At 33.2% G+C, this 26,522-nt stretch overlaps 1 protein-coding gene across 6 annotated transcripts in view; it reads left to right on the top strand.

Moving 5' to 3' along the window:
* The window catches only part of LOC128985820 (protein still life, isoforms C/SIF type 2), a 587,264-nt gene that overhangs the window by 59,707 nt on the left and 501,035 nt on the right, over positions 1–26,522 (top strand). Inside the window, exons 1-2 of one of the 6 annotated variants that reach the window (XM_054405734.1) lie at positions 6,359–6,800; positions 9,982–10,165. The exons of 4 other annotated variants lie outside the window; for them this stretch is intronic. In XM_054405734.1, the coding sequence (XP_054261709.1) occupies positions 10,085–10,165 (81 nt within the window). In that variant the 5' untranslated portion in view covers positions 6,359–6,800; positions 9,982–10,084. Of the gene's footprint in view, positions 1–6,358; positions 6,801–6,955; positions 7,223–9,981; positions 10,166–26,522 lie in introns of those variants that run through there. One more of the 6 variants, XM_054405733.1, reaches the window with a different exon arrangement.

Below are 26,522 nucleotides of genomic sequence, written 5' to 3' on the forward strand. Positions count from 1 at the left end.
AATTCTTCACAAATGGATACAAATTTTGATCTCCTCTGGGAACGGACAATACTAGGGAGGGCATTGAAAAACCTAATACCTGTAACAGGAAAACAGTTTTGTGATTTACTTAATCTATTACTACTTATATGTACATTTGAGTGATTTCTAGTCATGTAAGAGTGAACGTCCTTATTTATATACAAGATCAGCCTCCATATCTTTAATTGCTTTCAAAAATTGATATATGTACACATTTACTACAGTCATGATCCGAAGTTCGCTAAATACAGGTTTGTGGTGATCTATAAAATGAGTCTATACTGTATAATATAGGAATAGGGAGTACACACAACTATTCTCTGTAGCCATATATTTTTAACCGAATGTCATCCATTCAAACCTGGCATGAAACGAAAGGTAAAAATAATTCCTCTGTAAAATGTTTTGATACGATTTAATTGACAACGAATTGATTTTGTACCATAATTTAACGCAGTTTTCTAAAATGAGCTTTGCAGTTTCTGCCTTTGCTGCCCAATAGTTTCCAACTATTTTATATTTAGTTGTTAATTGTATGCTTTTTATATAGGAAGAATATGGGGAAAATGCAAATTTTGCGACTGGACCTTTTTCAATCTTCACAGTTCCTTTACACACTCCCAAAATCTCAATAATCAAATCATCCAAACAAAATAAAATTACAGTACGAAATTATTCATATCATACACATAGAACTGGAGGGATTTTGTCGTTAATACAATCGTTCATAACATCTTATAACAAACACATAACACACATCATATAACAATAAGATGGACGTATAAACATCTAAAACAGATTTAGTAACCGATTTAAGACTTAACACCCAAACTTGAATAAAACCACATATTTTATCAGACTTACTTTATAGAATGATACAAATAACATTGCCTCGACCGTAACACCTAGACTATATTAATTGAATGATTGGAAGACTGTTTTAAATCTACAATACTTCACAGTTAATGAGGTTAACAAAATATTTGATCGTAGCCACGTTCCCGGCATGCAATTATATCGGTGCGGGAACGACTGCAGTAGGTATTTGTGGAATGTGCTATTGATAGTTGATACCAATCCTGGCTGGATGGGCTGCATGCCTCACGTTGCTAATGACTTGAATTGCGTGATGTGGATTATTGGCTCTCGTTTGGAAATGACGCAATGTGCTCTGGTTTGTGCGGTTCTCTAAAATAAGTTTAATATGCAAATGTAATAAAGAATACTATTTTCTATATATTGTTTGGATTACAGCATGGCTCCAAATTTGATTAAAATAAAAATTAATTACTGCCATTGGCCATTGGTAATTATCATATTACCAAATATAATTGATACGTAAATTGACATACTTAATCCCAGAATGTGTGTGAAGGATGAATTTAAAAGTTAACTGCTCTCTGAAGCTTTGTTAATTACTATTACTGTTTTTATTTACTAGCGCAACTCTTATAACTACGGCCACGACTGCTACAAGTGACGTATACCGTAACAGTGTATCACTTTATTTATATCATTAGTCAGACATTAGGTCTATGGTAACAGCAAGTTAAGTTTCAGATTGAAAACTTATTTGACTAGGCTGTTGCGGAAACTATGAGCGGGTATTTCGGATGTGTAATTAAATAGACGCACAAAAAAATGGTGCCGTAATCGTAAAGGGTCATCGGGCTGCATACCTTCTTAAAAAATAGCAAAGATATAATGGAAATTTGCTTTGTAATGGGCAAATGCAGAGGCACCATGTGGGGTTGTGTGCAGAGAGAAAAGTTCTTCGAATCAATTGCAAATAATTGAATATTAGATTGTATGAGATAAATGGTAATGATTAGACTAGCGTACTAGTTTATGAGTTTCTTCCTCTTCCTCCGCGTCTTCACGAGGTCAGTAGACAGTCAGGTTACGGGACAGGTCACCTGCTTCTAGTGTATTTCAAGTTACCTGTGCCCACCAACTTCGTGTACGCGGCCTTACATTAGGGCAAAAATGTCACTGTTAAATATGTGGAACTAGCAGTGTGATTAGGATCTTTTTGTCATACAATAGTATAGCGAAGTGTATCTGTAGTTAAAAATCAGAAGTCAGTGATGTTTAGTGACCTATCTCATAATGGTTTACTGCATGTATTTCGTAAAAAATCAACTTTTCATACATTATTTCTAAAGACAAATTATTCCACAGGTGTTTAAAGACAAAATATTGCCCTTGTTGACCTTTTAGTTGTAAGGTTAAGAAAGAAAATACGCTCCACAACGTGAAATGGCTTGCAAACTTCACTGCTGTTTTATTAACTTTCCAACTTCCCTCGAGTGAAGTTTCGAAATCTCGCCTTACCATCGACATGGTGGTTAGTTTATCGAGAAATGGAAAGAAGAATTTTCTATAAATGGTTGCTTTTGATATTAAACTTGCCGTAAAAACTGTCCCCTAATTGTGTATTATTCATATCACATTATTTATTATTTATTATTCATATCAGTTAAATCATTTATCAATGCGTTATAGCTCGTAATGCTAATTTAAAATATCACTTATTTGTCCTCTTACAAAACTCAATACTTTGGTAAAAATTTAAAGTAATACCAATTACCAAAATACAATAAGTAAAAATACAGGGTAATTTCTGGTTTTGACTTTTAGTTACTATCTCTTGATGAAATGCCTTTCGTATGTTAAAATTTTTAAATCTTGACCCTGTGTTTTTTCGCGCAGATATAATATATACTTTTGGAATAACAATTGAATTCTTCCAGGAAGTATATTTGAGAAATTAAGGTAGGGAGAGCTCAATTACTTATTTTCCGGGAAAACGTTTAAAATCTCTTAATTAAATTTAATGGTTGATGTCTTGAAACAAGGCTTATCCAGCAATGATCCAAGTTCAAGTGAAAGTCATCAGTTTCTATCTGATTGGTTCTTGTCTTAGTTGGTCCCGGGAAGTAATTTAATCACGTCATTAGAAAATGTCTGAAGGAAATCTTACTTCATAACCAAAGCGATTATCAATTATTGGTTATACAAATGAAATACTTAAACGCTTCTTTAACAGCTATCGCTCAAAACTCTTTGAATCGCACCTTAATTTGACAGGTGCTGCATTTATTTACGTTTAGCTCAGTTTAGTTTTGATCATGTTTGTTTCCATGAACCGTTCATTGTAAATCATCAGAGATTAGAATATTGGCAAAGTATATTGGTTTTAGGTGCGCCAATGTGCAAAATTACAAAAGTACCTTCTCTGTACTTGAATGTAGAACTATGATGTAGAACTAGAATGTAGAACAGTCCCTATCAGCCAAACAACGGTCCATTCTACATTGTCTGATTGTTGTTTACTACTGGGGATAGTCGAGTGAAATTTACAATTCAAATCAAACCATTACTCTTGAAAACTTTTTTACTAGGAAATAATTCCTGCTTTTCTTCTATCCAGGAGTTACTTTGACATAACAAATAGATTTTTGCCAGATGTTGGATGAATTGCAAATATCTACGTGTACTTAAAAAAAACTCTTTTCGTAAATATAAGATTTATAAAAATTTTTTGTAAAAAATATTTTATGTTTATTAGGTCAGGTTTTCACGTTCTCCTTTATTCTTTTTTATTTTTTTTACAAGTAAAGCACATTTTAATCATTTTAGCGTACAGAAAACATGATTGTTATTGATAAATTATAGCAATTTATATTTTTATGCTCTGAAAACTGTTGATGAACATTGAATGCCTGCACAGATAACAATATAATTTGAATGTAACCTTAATTGCAAAGATTTGACAAATTTTAAGGTGTTGTTACATAAGATCTGCGGAATTGCTCTGTATGTTAATAAATTTCTAGATATTTCATAATTACTGCATTGAAATATAATTAGCATTACGGTAAAGCCAAGAGCTATTTTGTTCCATTGAAATCAATAAATTATCGTAACAAAGAAGAAAACTTATGAATTTTCAATGCTTTCATGGTAAAATATCATGTGCCCAAGCTAAATTTCCCTTAAACACGTCCCTAAGCTGTGTTGGTCATTCATTGAAAAGGCGATAAAGAATGTGTTTCCCCACTAAAATGATACTATGATTTACTTTTCTTACTGAAAGATATGGCTAAAATTTGCAAAATATTTGCATTGCTAATTTGACAAACTACTTATATTTTCAAGACTTCTCTCTGTTACACTTTTTGGTTTGTAAAAACTACATCGTAAATTTTTTACTCCTATTATGAACGAAGTGAAAGGGGATTTAATAAAAAAAAATGTTTGTAACTAAAATTGTTGTAAACTTTGCCAATTAATCCGAATTCAGAGTTTACGTCCCTAAGGGCGGAGAAATGTCGCGAGTGAAATTGAGATTGTAAATCTGAGAAGCGTTGATGCTTTAATCAGCTCGTAAAGGTTGGCGCTGTTAATTGGTTCGTCGAATAAAGGTGAATGGATGATGGTGCGATTGCCTTTATAAGCGGTTTTGTACGCTAATATAAACTGTATTTCAAATTGTGTGATGGTAACGACTATTAAAATACTACCATAATCCTGTAAAAAGTCTTTAAATCCCAACATTAGATGTGTTTGGGGAAATATTTTTGTTGTATTGTGGTTTCTTTCAGGTATAATGTATACATTTTTAGTTTGATCTGAAATTAAAACAAATTTTTTAAATGTTTTTTTTCATGTATCGTTTCTTAATACCCTATGATCCAGAGTAAAATTACAAAACCATGTAACTAACTGTAAGCTTAGTAAACATTTTTTTGAAATGTAATAAAGTTTCAATTTGGTTGCATTTATTTTGGTAAATTGAATGACAACTATCTTTAATGATTAACCTTGTGACGAAACTCCAATAAAATGTACATTGTGCTCGTAAAGTCATATTGAGCTAATAATAAAACAAAATTAATTGGTACTACTTTACTAATGATACCTAATGATTGGGGTTTTATGTGAAAACGGTTCGCAATTTTGTTTAAAACTACAAGACTTTCACAAAATGCATGATTAGTTTGTTTTACGCATGTGAATATCTAAGACAAATATCATTATTGTATGCACATACATATAGTGATTTCTTTGACTTTTTGTTAGACGAGGTGTCCATTTTATTAAAAAATTTCAAGAAGCGCTTAAAGTAGGCCTACTATAGTCCTCATTGTTTCAATGCATAGTCTTTTTAGCCTCTTTACGAAGTTTGTCAAAGGAACAAAAGGCAGGGAGAATCAATAGTCGACTTGGCCCAGCGTGCCTTGGCAGATGCCTCACTAATTAATTGAACGTCGTTTCCAGTCTTAAACAACATCACATTCTTCTTGTTCTCACTTGTAGTTGGGGATTTATCGGCATGAGATTTTCGAATGAATTGCTCTTGAATTAAAACTTTACTGTTATTTCATTTGTAGTACACGGGGTTCAATTTTGTGATGGTAAAGAAATGATTAGTTGGTCATTTTCATTTTCATCCCGTGGTTATAATGGAACTACTTAAAACTTTTGGGGAAATCGTGAATCTACTATAGTGCTGGCTTTAAAATAAAATAAAACACGAAAGCACATTTTGTTTAAACTTTGCCTGTATTTTCATGAGGATGAAAAATTGTAAAATTGAAAATTGAGTCTTGGTTTTAAGAATGTTGCTTGTTTTGCGTCTTGATTGTTTAATTCATTGCAAGCTCATGTTTTAATTGAAGAGTTCTATTCATTTACTCTCAATAGAGTTCGAAAACCTTAGCCTTAACGACACAAATATGAGTTTTATTGAAAATCCACACTACCCGATTCAACTGGTGAGTCGGTGGCTCAGTTGGTAGCGTCACGGACTTCGGGGCCAAGGCATTGATGTCGTGGGTTCGGACCCTGGTCAGTGGTTACTGCCACATTTATCAGTACAGTTCACCTTCGTACTGTACCGACTCACCCCTTGCTTTGATAGATACGCTCCACGCACAGATCTGTAGTCTATGTGGACGGGCAAATGCGTGGTTAAAAAAGGCCGCCAACCTCTTTAAAAAAATTGGTAGGGAATTCAATGGTAAGAACTTGATTAAACAATAAGGAAAGAAAAAAGTAAATACGAAGATTTTCTTTTAACAGACCACAGAGGAGATGGTGGGTCTATAATTGAATTATTTCCCGCTAGTGAGGGAGAGTGAATGGGTCAAGGGTAGAGGGTGAATGGAGCGACTGTGTACAGTGTTAGGTGTACAATCGATGCCATTGAGAGCGGAGTCTGCGCAGCCACTGTCATCTGCAGTCGTGGTGTTACCCTCGCGCTCGCGGTACCCTCACAACGCCATCTTAGGGTACCACCACTGCGTGGTTGTGGTCAGGGTTGTTTGTGGTTGTGATATAGCCTCACGTGTTCCGGCACTATCGCACAAAACGTAGCGTAGTTATTGCTGACGTGCGTATGTGGTGCGGGGTTAGTTTCGCGGGTTCGAAACTACCCTCGCACAAAGCGTGCAACCAGAAGTGGTCGTGATTTTAGTTGTAAGGTCAGACTTGCAGAACGCATATCGCTACAATACAAAGCTTAGTCAAACTTAAAGAGCCACGTGATCGTTATCTTAGTTGCGAGGTTAGTCTTGTGTGTCCAGAACTAACCTAACACAAGGCTTTGTTCAACCATTCGAACATTTAGTCTTGGTTACGGTTGAAATCGTGATCGTGATCGCAAACGTGCTGTGCGGGAGTGTTACGAGTAATAAAACATTCTTGTGTGTTATTTGATTACGATATCACGCTTAATCACGTGTAGAAATCTATATTAGTTGAATATAAATTGGGTAACATTTTTTATTTGAAGAAATATAGTTTTCATCTACACTCTACAGTTATCGGTGTTACACAAAATATCTAAAATTATGATAAAACTCTTTTGATGGACATGATTTACCATAAATAAAAGCTACGGTATCCAGTAAATACATTGTGTGTATCCTAAGCAAAGATTTAACTCTCCTACAAACTTTAAAGCAACATAACACATGCTGATATCTCCAAAAAGTCAACTTATAATGCATATAATCCTATGACTGCGAGATGTTCACCTATTTGACTCTGACACAGCACTGACAAACGCTCACTCGCGGTTGGAACTGTTTCCTGTAATGATTTACATTTACAGCCGGCCTTCGTCATGTTGATGCAAATTTAAACCACCGAAAGTCGCTGTGTTGTGCACAATGTCCCAGTGAATAAACCAGAGGTAGAGTAGCTATTGTGAGCGTTCCATTGTGCGTTCTACCTCGTTGAAATGATCGTCTCCACCTTAAGTCTTGCCAGAAATGTATCAAACTATGTTCAGCTTGAGAGATCCTTCCTTGATTATCGTGACGATTTAAAAATAACCGTATTTCAACTAATGAGATAATTACGTGAGAATAAAATACGGATATTTAGTACTTTTTTGATGTTTTGAACCGAACCCGGCTTTCCTTCGTATGAGCTTATCCAAATAGTTCTGGCTATAGAAAAAGTCAATTAAAGTCAATGACAATTCTAAGCGATACATCTTCAACTACATTCTACACTTTACATTTTTCTATGATCAGCCTAATGCTCAAGGAATCCGAATATTTAAATGACCTCAAATGATTGGATTAACAATTTATCGTTAAGGGGGCTTTTCATGTGCGAAACATTTTTACACAGATTATATTTTGTACACACACATTATAATCCGTAAAACAGTATACATAGGAAAATTTAAGCTACACTAGAGATAAATTTCAACTTAACTTTTGTTCTAGCTTTCTAAACCCGCCTTTGTGGGGAAGAGTTAAAGCAGAGGCTATTGTTTGGAGAGCTGACGCCCCTCAACAAACTAGAACCCTTTTGAGATTAAATCTGTTGCGAAATTGTTGATGACCCTTTAACCAGTAAAATATCTTTGTAATATATTTTTTTGAAACAAAGTTTCTGAGTGATTCACGAATTTTTCAATGGGTATTTAAAGTCAAATATTCTAATAAAATGGAATTCCCAAAAAAGTGTTTCATTGAATTTATTGTTTAGCAAGTGTGACAGAAGGCTTTATAGGCGTTACTAGGATTATAACGAGGCTCACATCAGTCAGATGTTAACAACCTGTCAGCTGTTGTCGAGGAACATCTCTGAATAACCTTGTAACTTTCCTCCTAGGAAACGCTAAATCTGCATTCATACAGTTGTTATAAATCTTTTACATGTAGATCTTTTTCATAAATTATTTGTTCACATTTTGGTTATAGATTTCTTACAAGCTCGTCCTTTACAATCATCGCCCCTTAAACAGTCAGGGGTCTAGCTTAAACAAAAGAAATATGTAACTAATGTAAACTAGTTACATATTCGTCAGCTTTAAAATAATTTAAAACTTTTGTATTTTATCTTAAATGGACATAGTTTGACCTGATTTACTCTGTAAAACAGTTTTTTGTACTGAGAGACGATCAGATAAACAAGAATTGTTAATTCCATTGGTGTGAGTAATTATTCCTAATGAAAGATACAATTTTAGAATCTAACATACACAAAAAAAAAACATCATTGCTATAAATAACAATATTTTGAATATTTGAGTTTTACTTTTATCTTGTACAATATCTACTGTATTTCGGGTCATATAATATTTACCACGGATTAGAGAACCTGTCTATTTAGGTGGATTTAAAGCACGCTTTCATTTTATGCTAGTTAGTATTATAGCTCTTGGTTTGTTTTATAAATTTTTTGTTTAAAGATGAGGATTGATCCCCAAATTCAACATAATCGTCTAAACTAATTGAAGGTTAGGTAAAATATCAACAATGACACGGAAAATGCATTTTTGTAAACATTAACTAATAAAGTGTTATTTATTTATGTCTAACAAAATGTATGACTTATTTTATAAAATAATTTTTAAATGCATTTATAAATAACACTTGGGAGCAAGATCGGATTTATAAAACTCAATTTATGCAGTCAGCAGCACAAAGTCTTGCTATATAAGCGTAGTAATTAAAAATTCCTATCGAAGAGTTGCAATTCATTTCGCTTATCCGTATTATAACACAGGATAATTAGAAACAAGAGCCTCGCTAATCCAAGTATTGTTTGACACAATAGTGAGAATTCGGTTTGCTCTTGTTAACCAAGTTTTACCGCCAACGCGCCTTTAATAACTCCCTTTATTACATATTGGTTTATCCAGGACCGTGTTCCACATTCCCTTGTAAATATATTACAACATTTTACAAAAATTGATAATAAATTTTTTAGAAGTTGTTTTATTCACTCAAATAACAATTGTATGTTGAAAATGTGATTTAACTTGCACTTAAATTATATAACAACATAATTACAGTATACAATTTATTTAAGTTATTCCTCAACTAAGGTAGTTTTACTACACACATAATTTTATCGAAGAATTAAAATTATAGTAGTACTATAAATCAATAAAAACGCAAACAGCAAAATCCAACATACTTGACAACTCGCCTATATTGCCCTTTATCTGTCGCGTTCGTGCAGCAAAACCTGTCAACAAAGGATTGAAAACCTGATCTCTAGCTTTAAAACACAATACACCCGATAATCAATTGAAAAATAGCGAACGTTTTCAACACGTCCCCGTTGTTAATATAACTTTAGGAGTCAAAGATTTTTTGTTCTTTTTTGTTTACAATACTGTGTAATTTTTAACTCTGGTGTGTAATGATTTAAGTAACATCAAACAAGTAAAATGTTTCAATAAAAAGACGGTGTTAGCATATAATTTTATCGTGGAGTATAGCTGCAATGTTTCGATATAATTCATTTTGATCCAATTTATTGTTCAATCTTCCTTTTTTACGGCATCAGCTCAATTTTTCCTTAGCAAATCTACATAATTACAGAGCAACCTATCTATATCCAATTGTCAAATTGAAAAATCATATAACGTTAAAATAATTGATAAGCGGAACACGTTTATACGACTAATAATTTTGTTTCACATAGTGACTTCTGATGAAAATTGAAATGAAATGTCAGTTGCTATTGAACTATGATGCGTTCGCGTCGCCCGTTGAAGTGTAGTGTGGTGACCTTGAACATGTGATATATGACCTTGGATAACACATACAGCTGCTGCGTCAGGGACCTGGACGCCTGCTTTGGAGGGATGAAGTTCCTCACAGTACCGGTGGGTGAATCGTTATTAGTGGATAAATTGCATGAAGCATAAATTATGGCATGTTTTGGAATATTTGGAAGACTCGATTAACTTAGGAAATCCTGAGTAGATGGTTCAGGAACATGATAGATAGCTAAACTTAGCGTGCTACGCTTTGGTGATTTAGGCATTTCTGTAATATACATGGTAAGATAACATGGTGATTTAGGCCACTGTACGGTATTGTTTAAGGTACCAGTCTAAAAACAATGGTGGTGCATTTTCCCTTCATGCCTATGGGCCAGGAAGTTATTTAAAGCTATACAGTTTATTTCATTTGGTAAGCAAATAGTAATGTGGTTAAGACAAGGTATACTAACAAATTCCCTTCATTGTACGTAAAACTGAGATAAAACGAGACTTTTCGTGTTTTAACACGAACAATGGACTTAACAATCCTAATTGTATTTAAGATAGGTTTGAATCTAAGAGACAAAACTCTTGTAACATCAATCTTAATAATAAAGATAAAATCCATTGGTGATTTGGCGGAATTTGAACCCGGGACCTCAGGGACCGAAGTCCCGCACTCTAACCGCACTACACCAGCTCGCTCCCAACTAACAGTTTTTGCTAACGGTATTCATACAAATGCTCATATTTATAAGAATAATATATTTCACTTATACATGTTTCATGACAATAACGTGATAATACCGCGTTTTTGGAACAGTGTGGTAATGTTTTCAAATGTACAACGTAAAAGTAAGTCCCTGGTGCAGAGTAGCGAAGTGGTAATATTGGAGACAAACACTCTTCTGCCTTCGAATGTGTGCTGACAAAACGAACAATACACAGATGTTATCTGTTGGAATCATGTATTTGTACAACGTGTTCTGTTCTTTGGGTAAGCATTTTAGTAATACAAATTTATTTATATCTATAAATATCATGTAAAACACTTATATTTTTGATTTTTTATCGAAATAATTATATTTAAAAAGTACAAAATAGACACGCTATGAATTCTTAAACCTAACATTTAGTTAAAATTTGAAACGTTTATTTATTTTATCGCAATAGCGAAAAATAGATCCAACCGAGTTATATTGTGAGGGATTTCTCTTTGAAAATTGATTTGTTGTTAAGTTTGATAGTTGTAAAGTGTTTTTTATCACAGTTTTTAAAAGTATATTTTAATTTGAAGGTCGAATGTGACTCTTTTTGAAAAGAGTTATAATAAATTTAACAATCGAGGCTAAGCCGGCTCAGAAAATGAGCGAGGGACGATAAGACATTTTCCTTGTAAAAATACAAACCTCTTTGAGGATGACTCATTCCCAAAATAAAAATGTTGTATATTGTGCCATCGATATCTATTTTTAAATATTATGAATCTTCCAAATTGAGTTTAAGTTAGTAGTTAAATAACTGTATAGTGGAAATTACAAAATACCAAAAAAAGTAGGGATTTATTATAGAAGTATATACTATTTTGTATACTATAGTAAGTTTGTGTATTTTTTGAAATGGGCAATTTTACTGTATTTTATAATTAACGTAATCAATCTGCCTTATTATTGTTTTGAAACCATACTTAAAAATTCTGAATCGTCAAAAATTCTAAATAAAAAAAGGTGTAATATGATTTACCTTCAAATTCACCTGCCAAAATGGCTTTTGGTTTTGTCATTCAAAATTATCAGCTTTTACCAGCGAGGTATTAATTTGCCATGGCAATGAGACATTCTAATATTGCTGTAATACATTTCATTACATTTAGTATAACTGTCAATAAAGTGGTATTTATTGCAGTACAATATACAATGTGATGCGGTACACAAAAAAGTAGAATGACAAAACGAAATTGTTTTTATTATTGCTGAACGAAATCAAGGGACAAGCTTACCGGCGGGAAAATGTACAGCTGACGCTGCAGCTGTTTTCTCTGCACTCGAGAAATCCTTTTCTTTTACGCTTATAAGTCGAAAACGGCTGATGATATCAAGTTTCTAGCAACAAAATGAAAACAATTGTACGATAGGTAGTATAAAGACTCTAGTCGATGCATTATTATGAAAATGCTTAAAGTCATCTAACAACGTCATAAATGTACAAAACAGACGCTCAACAAATTTGGGACCTTTCATTGTGTTAATGTGAACGAAAATCACTTTTAAGGATTTTCTCACCTAAGTCATGTCTGTATATCACACCTCGTTTATAAAATTATTTGATATTTACACTATGATCTTAGGTCAAAATATATTATTAAAATTCCCAACGTCATAGTTAGTATGAACGAGGTTCAGTAATAGAATCTCTCCCTGATTGTGATTTGTTAAAAAAAACATGATATAAACATGATTTGAACATGAAAATTTTTTGCATGATGAACATGATTTGTGACCCATATGATGAAAAAACGTACATGCCTGTCAGTTGACAAATTTATTCTCTTCACGCATTGTACTGTTTTAAAAAATCACGTGAACACCCAATAAAAAAAAAATATTTATATACATTAAAATCACACAGAATATCTGATTAAATCAGCAAAATCATAGGAATATGGTCAATTGAATACTAAGTATTGACAGTACCCTTTTACTTCGAAACGGCTCATAAGACCTTCACAATCTTTGACTGTGGGTCAAACCATTGTCTAGTATTAGCCAGTCAATGGTGTTATTTTGTAGAGATTATAAGCTTCATAGTTGAATATACGATCCAGTAACATCTAACGATAGTAGTAGGATATAGCAATCATGAGCTTCACAACGTGGCAGAATCAGCATTGATGAATTAATGTAATGCATGTTAGCTCATTAGTTGTTGTATTTAATATTACGTCAATTTATACATGAATTGAGACATTTGTCCGTATCATAGAAGCTTTGATTATGGGTAGAACTACACTTTCACATGTCGAAGTTGTATTGTTTTAGCCAGTTTGAGAACAAAATGAATATAGTTGAATTAATCCACCGACAGAGAGCATTGATGTCAATCATGATTTTTTATTGAATACGAAAATGTTTTAAACCAAGCCAAACTGAAAGGTTTGGTTTGGTACTTAATGACTATAAGTACCAATGTAATGTCATATCAGATATTACAGTGAAGAAATAGAGTAAGATGGCATTTTAGACCATAGCACATTTGGTTGATGGCCACTTAAACTGAGGTTTTATTATTTTATGTAAAAAAAATCCACATCCGATTCACTTAGGCAGGATGCCTGCTTCAGTATCCAAGCAGGCATTGGTAGCAGACACAGCGATGTGGGTGGCACTAGTACACAGCCTTCAGGTGTGATATGTTCTCCCTGGTATGCAAAATTAAATGATTCCTTGAATATATACTGATATTGGAAAAAGTATAGATGTGTTCATTTTCAATAACACAGCTTTAAATGCATGCATGCTACTATTAGCTATTCACTATAGTGTGCAGGATACAGCACCAAATAAGAAACCACTAAAATAAATTTGAAATGGGCATTTTTTACCACACTATGATGTTTTAGCAGTTTTACATACGTTAATTGGTGGCTGAAAGTTACGTTTAGCTATCCATGCCCTTATGCACGTTTTTTAGAGTGTTGGTTTTTTTTGGGGGTTTTTGTACGTTCTGCTGTCATCGTCATTTTGTTGACCGAGCAAATTTTTACATCCCTAGGGCCACAAAATCAATTGTTTATTTACTTAAAACAATAATGTATATTAAATACACAAGCTGTATCCATAGCATTGCAGTAGATTTAGTCGTGAAAAACTTTCTCGAGCCAGCAAATCCTCATTTTCGGTCCTAGGTACGAATTATTCTAATTCATTTTCCATATTTTTGTTTCTGTTTGTTAAGTTTCAACGTTATGGTACGAGTATTGCATTTTGCAAAACACAAGTATTTTCAAACTGAAAACAGAGATTATCCTCAAGTGTTGTTATTCTAATTCTCAACTGTTTTTCCAGGTAAGCCACGTTGAGCTAAAGAAAGATCATAGATCGGTGAGTCCTTTGTACAATGTTTCCCTGTCCTGACCCAATGATTCTTTTATAAACATTTGTTTCATTTCATATAAAACATTTCTTTTTTGCCGTAAAAAGTACCATATTTCATAATATAAAATCATTTAGATTATGTTATTATGTATACGTTGTAAAAACAGAAAAGTAACTTTTCAACATAGTTTAGACGACGCTAATCGCTGGAACTCATCTAAGTAATCGTACAATGGAACTGCTTTCAGCGATGTCACATTTGGCAGAACGCTAGTTTAGAGTTACAGTAACAGTTGTCTGATGAAGTTTCTATTGTTACAGCAAAGTTGACCTAGATGATAAGCTCAACTGACTGTCTAATCCAACGTCTTATCTTTCCAAGAACAAACTTTTGTTTTTGTCCTTGCAAATACAGTATTGACGAAGTCGAGCAAGATGTAATCATATGACTAAAAATTTATCAGTTTTAGGAATTATAATGAAATTAACAACAAATAATTAATTAATTGAAGTAGTGTTTCTTGTATAAATCGTTATTTCATGCCACTGTCGTAGATTTTCAGCTTTAAGTATTTACTTGTTTATTTACTTCACATAATGGCAATACAGCATCATACCTACATCATTTTACACATTTTTGAGAAAGTATCAAATACTTTTACCAAATTTTAAAGTTCGTGTATGACATTATACAGGGTCATTCTAAATGATAGAACCATTTTTAATGCTTTATAATTTTTATACTATTAAACTTGCCACTATAAAATACACATCAAACGAAAAAGCAACTCAAAGAGTTTATGCCTTCCAAAGACACATCATTTAACAAAATCGATCCAGCAGAACTGTAGATTTATTGTACACAGTTAAAAAGTAATCTCCAACTTTTTTACCACTAGAAATTTGGAGGTTACTTGACGTTTTTGCAAATAACTTTTAAATAGTGAGGAAATCGACCAAAAAGGAAGGTAATATTCCGAAAGAGAATAAAATTTCCTACAATCTACTATTAACATCTTGAAAATATTCAATAAATGTAGCCTAAATTTGGCTTAAAATAAAAAAGTGTGAAATTTAATGTTTGCTATGTTTATTGTCTACATTAAAGACGGGAATTTTCAATTTTTTTCATTTTGAGGCAATTTTTGGTACCTTTCTTGAGTATTAAAAAAAATGCATAATAGTAGATTGTAGGAAATTTTATTTTCTTTCGGAATATTACCTTCCACTTTGATCGATTTCCTCACCATTTAAAAGTTATTTGCAGAAACGTCAAGTAACCTCCAAATTTATAATGGTAAAAAAAGTTGGAGATTACATACTTTTTAACTTCGTACAATTAAATCTACAGTTCTGTTGGATCGATTTTGTTAAATGATGTGACTTTGGAAGGCGTAAACTGTTTGAGTTGCTTTTTCGTTTGATGTGTATTTTATAGCGGTAAGTTTAATAGTTTAAAAGTTATAAAACGTTAAAAATGGGTCATTAATTTGGAATAACCCTGTATTACATTGGATATTTTATGTAGTGGTATAGCTATTTGGTCTGACCTTCGCTCGGGTAAATACAGTATATGAATGGTAAAATAAATTTATCCCCTTGGAATATAACTGTAAAAATTGAAACCACAAACGCATAAAAGGAAAAAAGGAATCCCAAAAGTTAAGCAAATAGGTAGATTTGCCTGTTGTAAAGTACAAGGGCAGGTACAGTAAATTGTACCAGAGCATTGTAGGGTCGGATTAGAGGTAAATAATGGTGTTTTGTGGTAACGCCCAAACCGTTTGTTTGTTGAGATCTACATTTAAACAAACACAAAACAAAGTACAGTAATAAGTAGTAAAACCTGGTAACTTTATTTTGTTACTTGCTTCAAACGAGTTTCGACAGTGAAAATAACTATAGTTATGATTTTTCCAATTTATTAAAGTAATGTAAAGAATTACAATGAAAAAGATCCCTCCATATCCTTTGCAAGCACGTTTTTTATACCGTATTTGTCAATTGGAACTTAAAAATCGTGCTTTATTTATGGACATGAATGATAGTTCCAATTCGAATGAATTTTATTATTTATAATTTATGGAGAAAACGCCCGCTTTGTACATTTGAAGCTTTCTAGGTGAAATAAATTGTCAATTTGTGTAATACAGTGAACATATTTTAAGCTCAGAAAACAAATATTTGGTTTATTTATTTATTTATAAAAATGTTTAACAAAGAATTCATCGCTAGAGGGACGCATTAAAATCTATGTTTGGCATCGGTTTCTTAGTACAGGAATAAATAGTTTCTGAAAAGTTACTCAAGCAATAAAACAAGAACCATTAAATAAATGCACAAACGATAGTCTGCCCTCGATATACCTTGTCTAAGACATCTGTAGAAACGATCTGACAATTCATACCCTGGAATGTTAAAAGTTTGGCAGTTGGTGTCAAAACTTTTCAAGAACGTTTACTTTGAGCTGTTTTATATTTTATGATTATGTTCTATATAATTCGCAACTAAACTTTTCAGCTAATACCAAATACCATCTAACAACTTAGTATTGCAAGTAAAATACAACAAATTAATGGTTTCCTCGTTTCAAATCAAAATCATCATACCGTATTTGAAACAATTTATTTTAATACGGTTATGATCTATGAAAGACAATGAATTATTTAGCTACAACCCATTCACGTTTCACGTTTCAGCGATGCTCAACAGGAGTCCTAACAATTTGATTTCTTTCTGTACCTTGGCCTACTACGAATTGTATTTGACTATGAAATGTTACATGATTAAACAGTGTTTTTGTGTAGATTCGTATTGTAATATAAAATTGACTACTTTTTACAGATGACATGTTAAAACACTTTTTAGTTTCAGAAAATAGCTACTTTCGTGGCAAGTAGTGAATGCAATATCACTGTTGGTGAAACCGGCATTTTCTGCAATTTTTATCCATCAAGTTTTTGTAGTATGCGTGGTAAGGTGGTAAGGTGGTAATAAGGTGGTATTCAATATTGTGATAGTTAATAGTACTATTACTGATACTGGTAATTCTAAATTCGCGTTACTAGTGGTTCTTGAAACTGCGCATCGCTCTGGGTCATTATTTAGGTCAAAAACGATTTTCCGATCCAACCTATCACGTGTCTAGTTATATAACCACTTGTAAGTATGCAGTGGAATAAATAATTGATTCGAGAAGCATCGTTGTTTAAGCTTAGATAATGACTTCCACAACGAATGAGCTGGCTTTAATGAATATTTGTCACGTTATATTGTAAATTTGTTGCTGGATTTACTGAGGGTTTCAACGTGCAATTAAAAAAATCCAAGTTGCAATTTTTTTAATATCACCTTACGAGAATGGCATCCAATATATTTGGTACACCATTTGAACGAACGAAAAAAATTATTGTCAGGCTGGTGCCGAAAAGTGCTAAATCTAGCCTTATGGATGGATACACTGTTAATTCATTTAGCTGAACAATTTGATGTTCAATGGGTTTCCGCAACAGATTAGTGGTCGTACATTATACGCATTGTTGCAATTACCTCACATAATCCAACAATTCAATTTACTGAACTGTTAATATTGAATTTATTGGTTGAATAGTTTCTGAATTTTAAAATTATGGATAAAACGTCTATCTATTGGGCAAAGGTGTACAGCAAGTTGGTAGTCCTAAATAGTTCACGACTACCTTAAATCACAATATTATTATCTGGAGTTCGCAAATACATTTCAGTTTTTGTTGTATGCTTATGTCCTTCGAAGAATACAATTTTGCATACTTCAAAATTAGACAGTTCGAAATAACAGCTTAATATGCGTCAATTTCGTTTGTGGGTAAACTAAGATTTAAATTGGTGAAAAAAACTATTATTCATAATCCATAATCACTGTTTTGCCGTCAGCCAATTTATAGTGCTTGAAATAATATTTGCGTGATTTCATAATGCATAAGTTTTTCTCCCGACCTGTTGAAGCCTTTAGATATTACATCCTTAATATTTTGATAGACAATTGATCATCAATTTGCATATTCAATAAAGTCCTTTCCAAAATATGTGATTTTAAGGATATTTGAGTCATGTTAAAAGAAAAAAATCTAGTTAATTTCAATGCTGCTTCTGTTTAAACTGATGAAACTACTGTACAACGCTGACTGGGCCAGTTACGCTGATCCATGAGATGAAGCCCAACCCAAAGCCGGTGTAAGACCCGACAGAATCCATGAAGGTACTTAAAGACCGTTTCGTCGGACCCATTACGTCAATCACTTCTGATACTGCCTTCCATCGATCTGAGTGTTTGTAAATGCACCGGGGTTCATTAAACGTGGTGAGTTTGCGTAACAAGTGACTAGCAGCTGGTGGGATGTAAGCGAATCAATGATCAAATGTATTCTATAAAACTATTAGCTTTTCAGTGTAAGTAATAACAGGGTGGCCAATAAGGTTAAGTTGCTTTAAAGTGTCAACGGATAAAAAAGTTGAAATAATAACTCTTTACGACGTGGCGAAACACAAGATAGGTTATTGCAAATGGCAATAATGTATATTAGCATGGTTTGGATTTCTGAATTCAAATGTTAAAGTAATATATTTTATTCATACAGGGTAGTTTGAAGTACCCCCACCGCAGCAAACCTGCAGACTAAACGAATGTTCATTTACCAGTTTGGATACCTACTAAAATATTCCCTTAAAATTGTTGGATTTATTTCCTATTTAAATAACATTAATTTTAATTAGTACTTAGGTTTGCTACCAAAAGGAAGGTATTTTTTATTGAAATGAAAATAGCCTATAGTATAAAAAATTGCGAAATTTGATCAAAACATATCTGATAAACAAACAAACCACAACAGCTCTACAAAATGGTTTGGAAAAAAATTGAAAAATTGTATGTTTTTAGGTATCAAATTTTACCATTTAATCCCCCCCCCCCCAAAAAAAAAAACCCCGTTCTCATTGTCCCACCATGCTGGTTCGCGAACTCGTTCGAATAAACGCATGTACACACGTATAATATTTATTAAATTGGACGGATAGTGTTTTTTGCCTCTGGGAACCTCAGAACGAAAAAATAATCGGTCCCGGGTCTAGGTTTTACCACGATACCTAAGGTAATAGCTATCCCTATATAGGAAATTCGCTAAAATATAAGTAATCTCAAGTCATGTCACATGATAGAGCTGAAGTACCATCTCGGGCTATTTAAATCAGACATTGGTGGTTCAATACTGCAGGAGCCTACCATTAGACCGACAAGATACTTGGTCGTCTGGCCACTAGACCGTCTTTTTTAATTAAATTATACCGGCAACCGGAGGCGAAGGCCGGCTACCATTTTGTTTCAAACCTAATTGCATATTTCAACCTACCCTGAACGTATTTTACTGCAACATTACACGTTCACATACACAACTCCTATTCATATTTATCTTTCCCAATATATTTAATATTTAATATACTTACCTCCACATTGGGGGCTAAGCAATTGCCCGTCTTTCACCTCCCAGGAAGAGGCTACTTCCAGAGCCGAGGATATGCCTCACAAAATGTTAGTCATACACAACAGGCTAGGGCAAGCCCATAGAACCACAGCCACAGCATTACTCTGAGAGCTAAACACCCCACCATCCTGGATGGAGAAATGTCACTAGGGCTCCCCATAAGGGGCTGGCGGGTCCAGTCGTCCATGACTGTGGCCTTACCTGAAGTGCCGGTTCCAACACCAACACAAACACAATTAAACGCGACTGGCGGCATTGGTAATCAGTCAAATCAAATCATGTTTATTAGCACATAAACGTACAGAGGTTATAGATAAATGCACAGGTGCTTCGTCATTCTTCTTATAGCCTAATATTATACAATATCCTTTCTTAGAATGTATTTAGTAATAATAAAAAAAAAAATAATACTTGTTAAATATTTGAGGAACTCTTTGTATAGACTAGCCAAAAGGTTTAATAAAAAAGATAATGTCAAGCTTAAAACTAAATAACAGGATTTATAGAATTTAATTATAATGAAACATAAAAAATGTACAAAACAATTAATTTTAGTCAATAACAAGGTCTTCATTAAAATTTCACAGCAAAAAACAATATATATATAATATGTAACATTTAAAAATCAACAAGATTAACATGGAGAAGGAACTTTTTACCCTATAAAATATTATGGAAGTAACAGGACCTGCTTATAACATTTGAGATTTATTTAGAAAATCGTCAACTTTATAATAGGCCTTTCTGATCAAAGTACTCTTAACGTTATCTGCAAATTGTGCTGGACTCATTGCTGTGCTTTTTAAATTTTAAGTGATTTGCAAGTTTATTGAACAATTTAATTCCCATGTAATGAATACTTCTTTCTAAAGATGTCGTAGAATGATGAGGGTATATAAGTAAATTCTGGTTCCTAGTATTGTAATTGTGGCTATTTTTTCCTACAGAGTACCAATTTAAATTATTTTTTACATGACACAGAACCTCAAAAATGTAAATACATGGTACTGTAAGTATTTTAAAACTTTTAAATACTTCTTCTTTTACATGAGATTCCAGGCTGTTTGAGGGTCATGGCTCCTAGGAATTCCTTTTGAACTTTCAATAAATTTTTTATTAAATTTGTTGCGCCCCATAATGTTAATACATATTTCACTAACGCGTAAAAATAGCAATAGTACAAAATAAGTTTTGTTTCCTTGCTGGTACAGTGTGCAAGGCACTTCATATTAAAACAAATGTTATTTAATCTCTTACATAATGGTATAATATTAATATGTTCATGCCACTTCAGATTTTCATCACATATTACCCCTAATAATTTCACAGACTTCTGATTCTTCAAATCATCATTGCCAACTGTAACCTTTATTTCACCCTCTCTATATTGTATACTTCTGAAGTGAATAATATTTGTCTTGTCTGCATTCAGCAAGAGTCCATTTATTTTACCAATTTTCTAATTCTTTTATTATTGTCTCTGCTGTAAATTTAATTTTTTCCGTGCTATTATCTCTAATTAATGCTGTAGTATTATCTGCAAACATTACTATATCTGTCTTTTTACTATATCAGTACCGTTTTTAAATGGGATTGTGATGGGTTTGATGTTAGTAAGGCAGTGGCAGTACACGTAGTTCCGTAAAGCGCCGATAGATGGAAGTCGGTAAGGCAGTATTGTTTTTCTCGATGAGGTTTTACTCATACTCTTACCTTTGCTTTATGATTCGATTATTAATGACGAATGTTCATTTGGTTAACGCTCGCACCTTTGCTCTTACATATGATAAACCCCACTGTAACTTCTGTTGGTTATTGTACTAGGTTTAGTTGAACTTGTGATTTAGTTCTCGCGCCGAATCTAGCATTCCAATTTGACTATACCCCGTAACTGGCATGTGGCGACTTATATTTGTTTGATTATTGAGATTATTATTATTTGATTGATGATTGAAATGAAATTGAAATTAGATTAGATTACAATTGAATTGATTGTATATTAGACCCGTTTTACTATAAATCGTCTTCTGAGTATAAAACTTTAGTCAACAATATTATATTACGAATACCATTTTTATAAACTTCTAATTAATAAATTTATGTAAACTAGTAAACATGTTGCTCAAAATCGAGCAATTGCAAAGAAGTATAGTAGTTATTTAAAAACAAATAAAAGTCATCATAATTTTCAATGAGTTTAAAAGACTCAACTCATAGAGTACGTACCTAACAGTTCCATATAATCAACATTTCTTGTAACTATTTTATCGTTTTTCAAAAGCTGATCTGGTTTTTTAAATGTTTCCCACTTATAGCCGCATTATTTTTTCCTTGTTGATCTTCGTCAATGACAATGTAGTCTGCATGGTACCACCCATTGTCGCCAGTACGTTTACAAATTTCAGTCAATTTTTTATAGCGATGACAATTTGTTTACATGACTAAGAACTACCAGATTTTCTGCATAACCTCTCTGTCGCAATTTTATTTGCATCAATTGGCATTTGTTTTATCGTAAATTTTATTTACCTGAAAAAATGAAGAATTGAAAGGCCTAATGTCGTTCAGATGGGTTTTTGTTTCCCTTAAGTGGGAATAATACGAATCCTTCAATGAAAGTATTATTAAGGTTTCTTGGATGTAGTCACATTCTTTTAAAATCACTTGACGAAAACATATATTTAATTAATGTTGCTGACAGTAATGTTGTCTAGTATTGCTAACACACTGCAGTGCTGAGTTTAAATAGCATGTGTTTTCCAAGTTGTTCAGTCCCGTAGCACCCTTTGATCATTGTTTGTGGGAATCTTCATATTGTAGCTGTAGGTGTTCTTCATTATATAGGTTGAAAACGATAGTAAATTTTTTGAAATCTCTATTTCTTCTACTGGGTGGCGTACTATGACTTTGCTATGGTTTCCATGGTTAAGAAATCGGTTCTTTCAATGATTTCTGAAGAAATACAGTACTATGTCATTCATTTTTCTTATTTGGTCATTGCAGTGCTGAGTTCATGAAGCATGTATTTCCCAAGCTGTTCAGTCCCGTAGCACCCTTTTCAGTGGCCACATCTGAAACAAACAAATAATAAATCAAACTTAAAATAGAATAGACTACAATTAGATTAATGTCCTTGCCGTACCAGTTTAACTCATACTTAGAGGGGTTTTCTTTGCCAATCATCATAAAGTTAAGTCCATGTTTCCTACTCCTCAGATTAATAAGGTTATCATTTCCTTTAGTCACATTTAATCTACCCTCATTGCTTATCCCTCGAAAGAAATCACTAATAAATTTCCCATCTAAAATGTCACGAGTTTGATAGGAGGGGTCTGGCTTCTTGAAGAATTTATATATTGCTGTGATGGTATTTTGAAGGAAGCTAGGGTTCCACAATGTTGTTGGTTTTGTTTGTTGACCTTCTTGAAAGGAATGTATCCATGCAAGAAGTATGGATCGAAAGCGATCTCTATCTAGGGGAGCATGGAGGGAGTCTGGAGGAAGTCTGGAAGAAGTCTTTGAGTTGAGTGAGAGAGAGAAAGTGAAAGCGAATTATAAATAATCTGATGTGTGAAGTTAGTCTATGAATATTGTTTGGATAAATTGAACGCTAAAACAGTCCTGCTAAATATTGCAGTTTTCATTGAGTACAAAGTAAACACTGAACATAGTTTGAATTTTGATTTTGTATGTTTGTAATATTAGTTTGAATATAAATCAATAATTGCTGTGGTTAATGCACCAATGGACTGTTCATAACCAGCTGAACAAGATTTGTTTTTTAGATAGTATAAATTTTGTTTTTGTTTACTCAACAGTTGCCATAGTTTCCATATAAGTTAATTCCTGGTTTTTATAATTCATACACTTGTGTTTTTGTCATGCTTATTGAATTTTTATTCTCTGTCAGTTTCTTGAATCATTTTATTATAAAAGTAACTAAAATGGTTAAAGAAGAACCTACCTATTCAATTACCAAGGGTTAAATAATATCACCTCTATGAGTTCAAATTGTATTTATTAAACTAATATTTTCTATATTATGTTCACTCTTACATAAAAATATATCACCAAAATTATTTATGCAACCTGTTATTATGAGATTAATTGACACCCTAGCATATAGTAAGAAAAGAGTTTATCAAGCCTTGATAAAAATGTATAAAGTGTTATTAATATTTAAACAATTCACATCAAAAGGTAAAGTTCAACAAATACTGTTTATCTTAAAACGCACATATTATTGTTGTACTGGCTCAAGGACACATATTTTGTACTATGTAAAAAAATGTAACATAAAACAATATTACTTGGAATAGAACAATGTTTTAGTTTATTAATTTGTTTAGTCTACAATATTATTAAGAGTGCGTGGTTTAAAGCCATAATGTCTCAGTCCTTATGTGCAGGGCCGGGGATAGCAGCTAGTACTAGCTACTATCCCCGGCCCTGCTTATGTGTACCAAACATCGGAATCAAGCAAGCATTTAGGCCCCCCATACACGTAACGATCGGCCGGCCGGCGAGGGCCGGAAGGCCAAACTGAACAGTTTGCAGTTTGGCCTGTGAAAGGAGGGTCCCCATACACGCAACGATTCGCCTGCCGGCCGGACTGAAATTTCTCCGCCCAGTGGCAAGTATGCAGTCAGTTTTCGTACGGCAATAGTTATTTGTGTAACTAGTGGTGAAAGTGGCACTTTGCTGCACACGAGAGCAATGTTTACGCACGAGCCGCAGGCGAGTGCGGAATGATCTCGAGTGCAGCAAAGGCCTTTTTCACTCGTGTTACACATTCTATTTTTCCTACAGTCACTATAAAGCATATAAATAATTAGTCTTTCAAACACTATACAACACGTTTTTAGGTTCAGCTGGCAACACAAATAGGTGCCCTAGAGAAAGTAGTACCCGTGGTCCGTATCACTCCACTATTTTTCCTCGGCAAGAAATGTGCTCCGCGTTTTGAGAATATAGTTCCGTATTTTTTTGTAATTTGAAGTGGTTTTAAAAAATATGCTTTAAAGGTATTTTCTTGTTTATTAAGATCGTAGGAATGTTTTAAAAACGTTTAAAAGAAAAGTCCAGAAAGTTCAGAAATACCGAAACTATAAACACGAAATGACAGGTTAAATCGTAGTTATAATAGTCAATCAGCTGTTCATAGTATTGTTATCTTTAAGTGTTGCCAACCTATTTCCAAGCGTACACGGATTACGTGCATAATAGAACCACGCTGTTTTGTGTTGTTTCGTTGGAATCCTGATGTGCGGCAAAGTATAAACCGTATGACAAAGTATAAACCGTACGGAAAAGTATAAATATGCAGCAATTAGCAGCTTTCTGTACTATAAACAGTACAAGGAAGCCAACTTTGTCGGGTGACTGTAGGAAAAAACGTTTTTGTTAACTTGCTATAAGCTGGATCTTTTAAGTCCCTGTTGTGGTATGCCTTTGTTTTGACCCTCCGCCGACATTCATGCTTTCTGTATTCTTCTATAAAGGCTAGCTCATGCTGATTAGTCCACGTAGCCATATTAGTACAAAGACTGGACAGAAAATAAAGTTAGGTTATGTCAATGACCTTAAAAATGAACGTAAATAAAAAAATAATGCTACTACTGTACTGTCGGCCTTCCGGCGGCCTGCCGGCGACCCCATACACGTAACGATCGGCCTGAAGGCGGGGGTTGGCCGGACGACGACTGATGGGAATCCCATCAGTCGTCGTCCGGCCAATTTGGTCGTCCGGCGGCCGGACGACGACCCCATACACGTAACGATCGGCCGGCCGGCGTGGACTGTTCATGCCGGGCCGGCCGGCCGATCGTTACGTGTATGGGGGGCCTTACTGCCATTTTTCTGCTCTACATGAGGTGTATGTGTTTAATATTTGACTTAGGGCTAAAGTTTTGGTTTACATTTGTTGAAAATATATTATAATTTAAAATTAACTGCAAATATTACTAATTGAGAAGTTATAAAAACATAATTTTATATACCAGATTCGTTTTAAAAGATTCAATCAAAAGTTTTAAGTTACTAAGTGAACATTTGTAAATTGTTGTCATAACGTAATGTAAATATTCAAAAACATTCTTTTAAGTAAAACCTAATAAATAAACCTAATTTTGGTAGAGTTTGTTACTGATTATTTAAAATATGTTATATGAACATGCATTTACTGTTAAAATATTATTTACAAATCTTTCACGTTGGTTGTTTGTACTCAAAACCAATGAAAGAATTACACATGTTGCTAATATTTGTTTACTACTAAGTAGATTATTTTAAACGTTGAATGTTTGTTTTTTAGACATACACAAAGTACTAAACAGTAAAGAATCCGCATCAACAGAAGAAGCAGCACTAAAATAAAAATGTTCAGGTAATATCTATAGTAACTGAAATGATACCCTTTAAATGAGCAACGTTAGTACAACTTTACGCAATATTGTAAGGAAAATGGAATAAAACAAAAAATAAAAACTTTTGAAACCATCGTAGAGTGTTTATTTTCAAGTTATAATTTATAAATATATTTATAAAATAAAAATAAATTATATAGCCGAATAAACAACGATTGACGTATTTGATTCCGTTTGCACAAAGAGGCAAATTATATAAGGTAAAAAATGTATTTTACATTATTTTGAACGTCTTTTCTCATGTTATGACTTTATAGAAGTGATAAGACTTGAAAACGTTTAAATAATGTGAATAGATAAAAGTGAATGTGGTATAAAAAACATAAATAGTTCATTTTGACCAAAATTAAAAGAATTATAAATCTTGATTCATGCATAACATATATTTTCTTATTCGGTTTCAATTAAGTAATTTTTATTTCTATGAATACTATCGTATATC

This window comes from Macrosteles quadrilineatus, unplaced genomic scaffold (assembly GCF_028750875.1).
Source record: "Macrosteles quadrilineatus isolate MER2022 unplaced genomic scaffold, UCM_ALF_1.0 Scaffold_2__2_contigs__length_208266976, whole genome shotgun sequence".
NCBI classification, from domain to species: Eukaryota; Metazoa; Arthropoda; class Insecta; order Hemiptera; family Cicadellidae; genus Macrosteles; species Macrosteles quadrilineatus.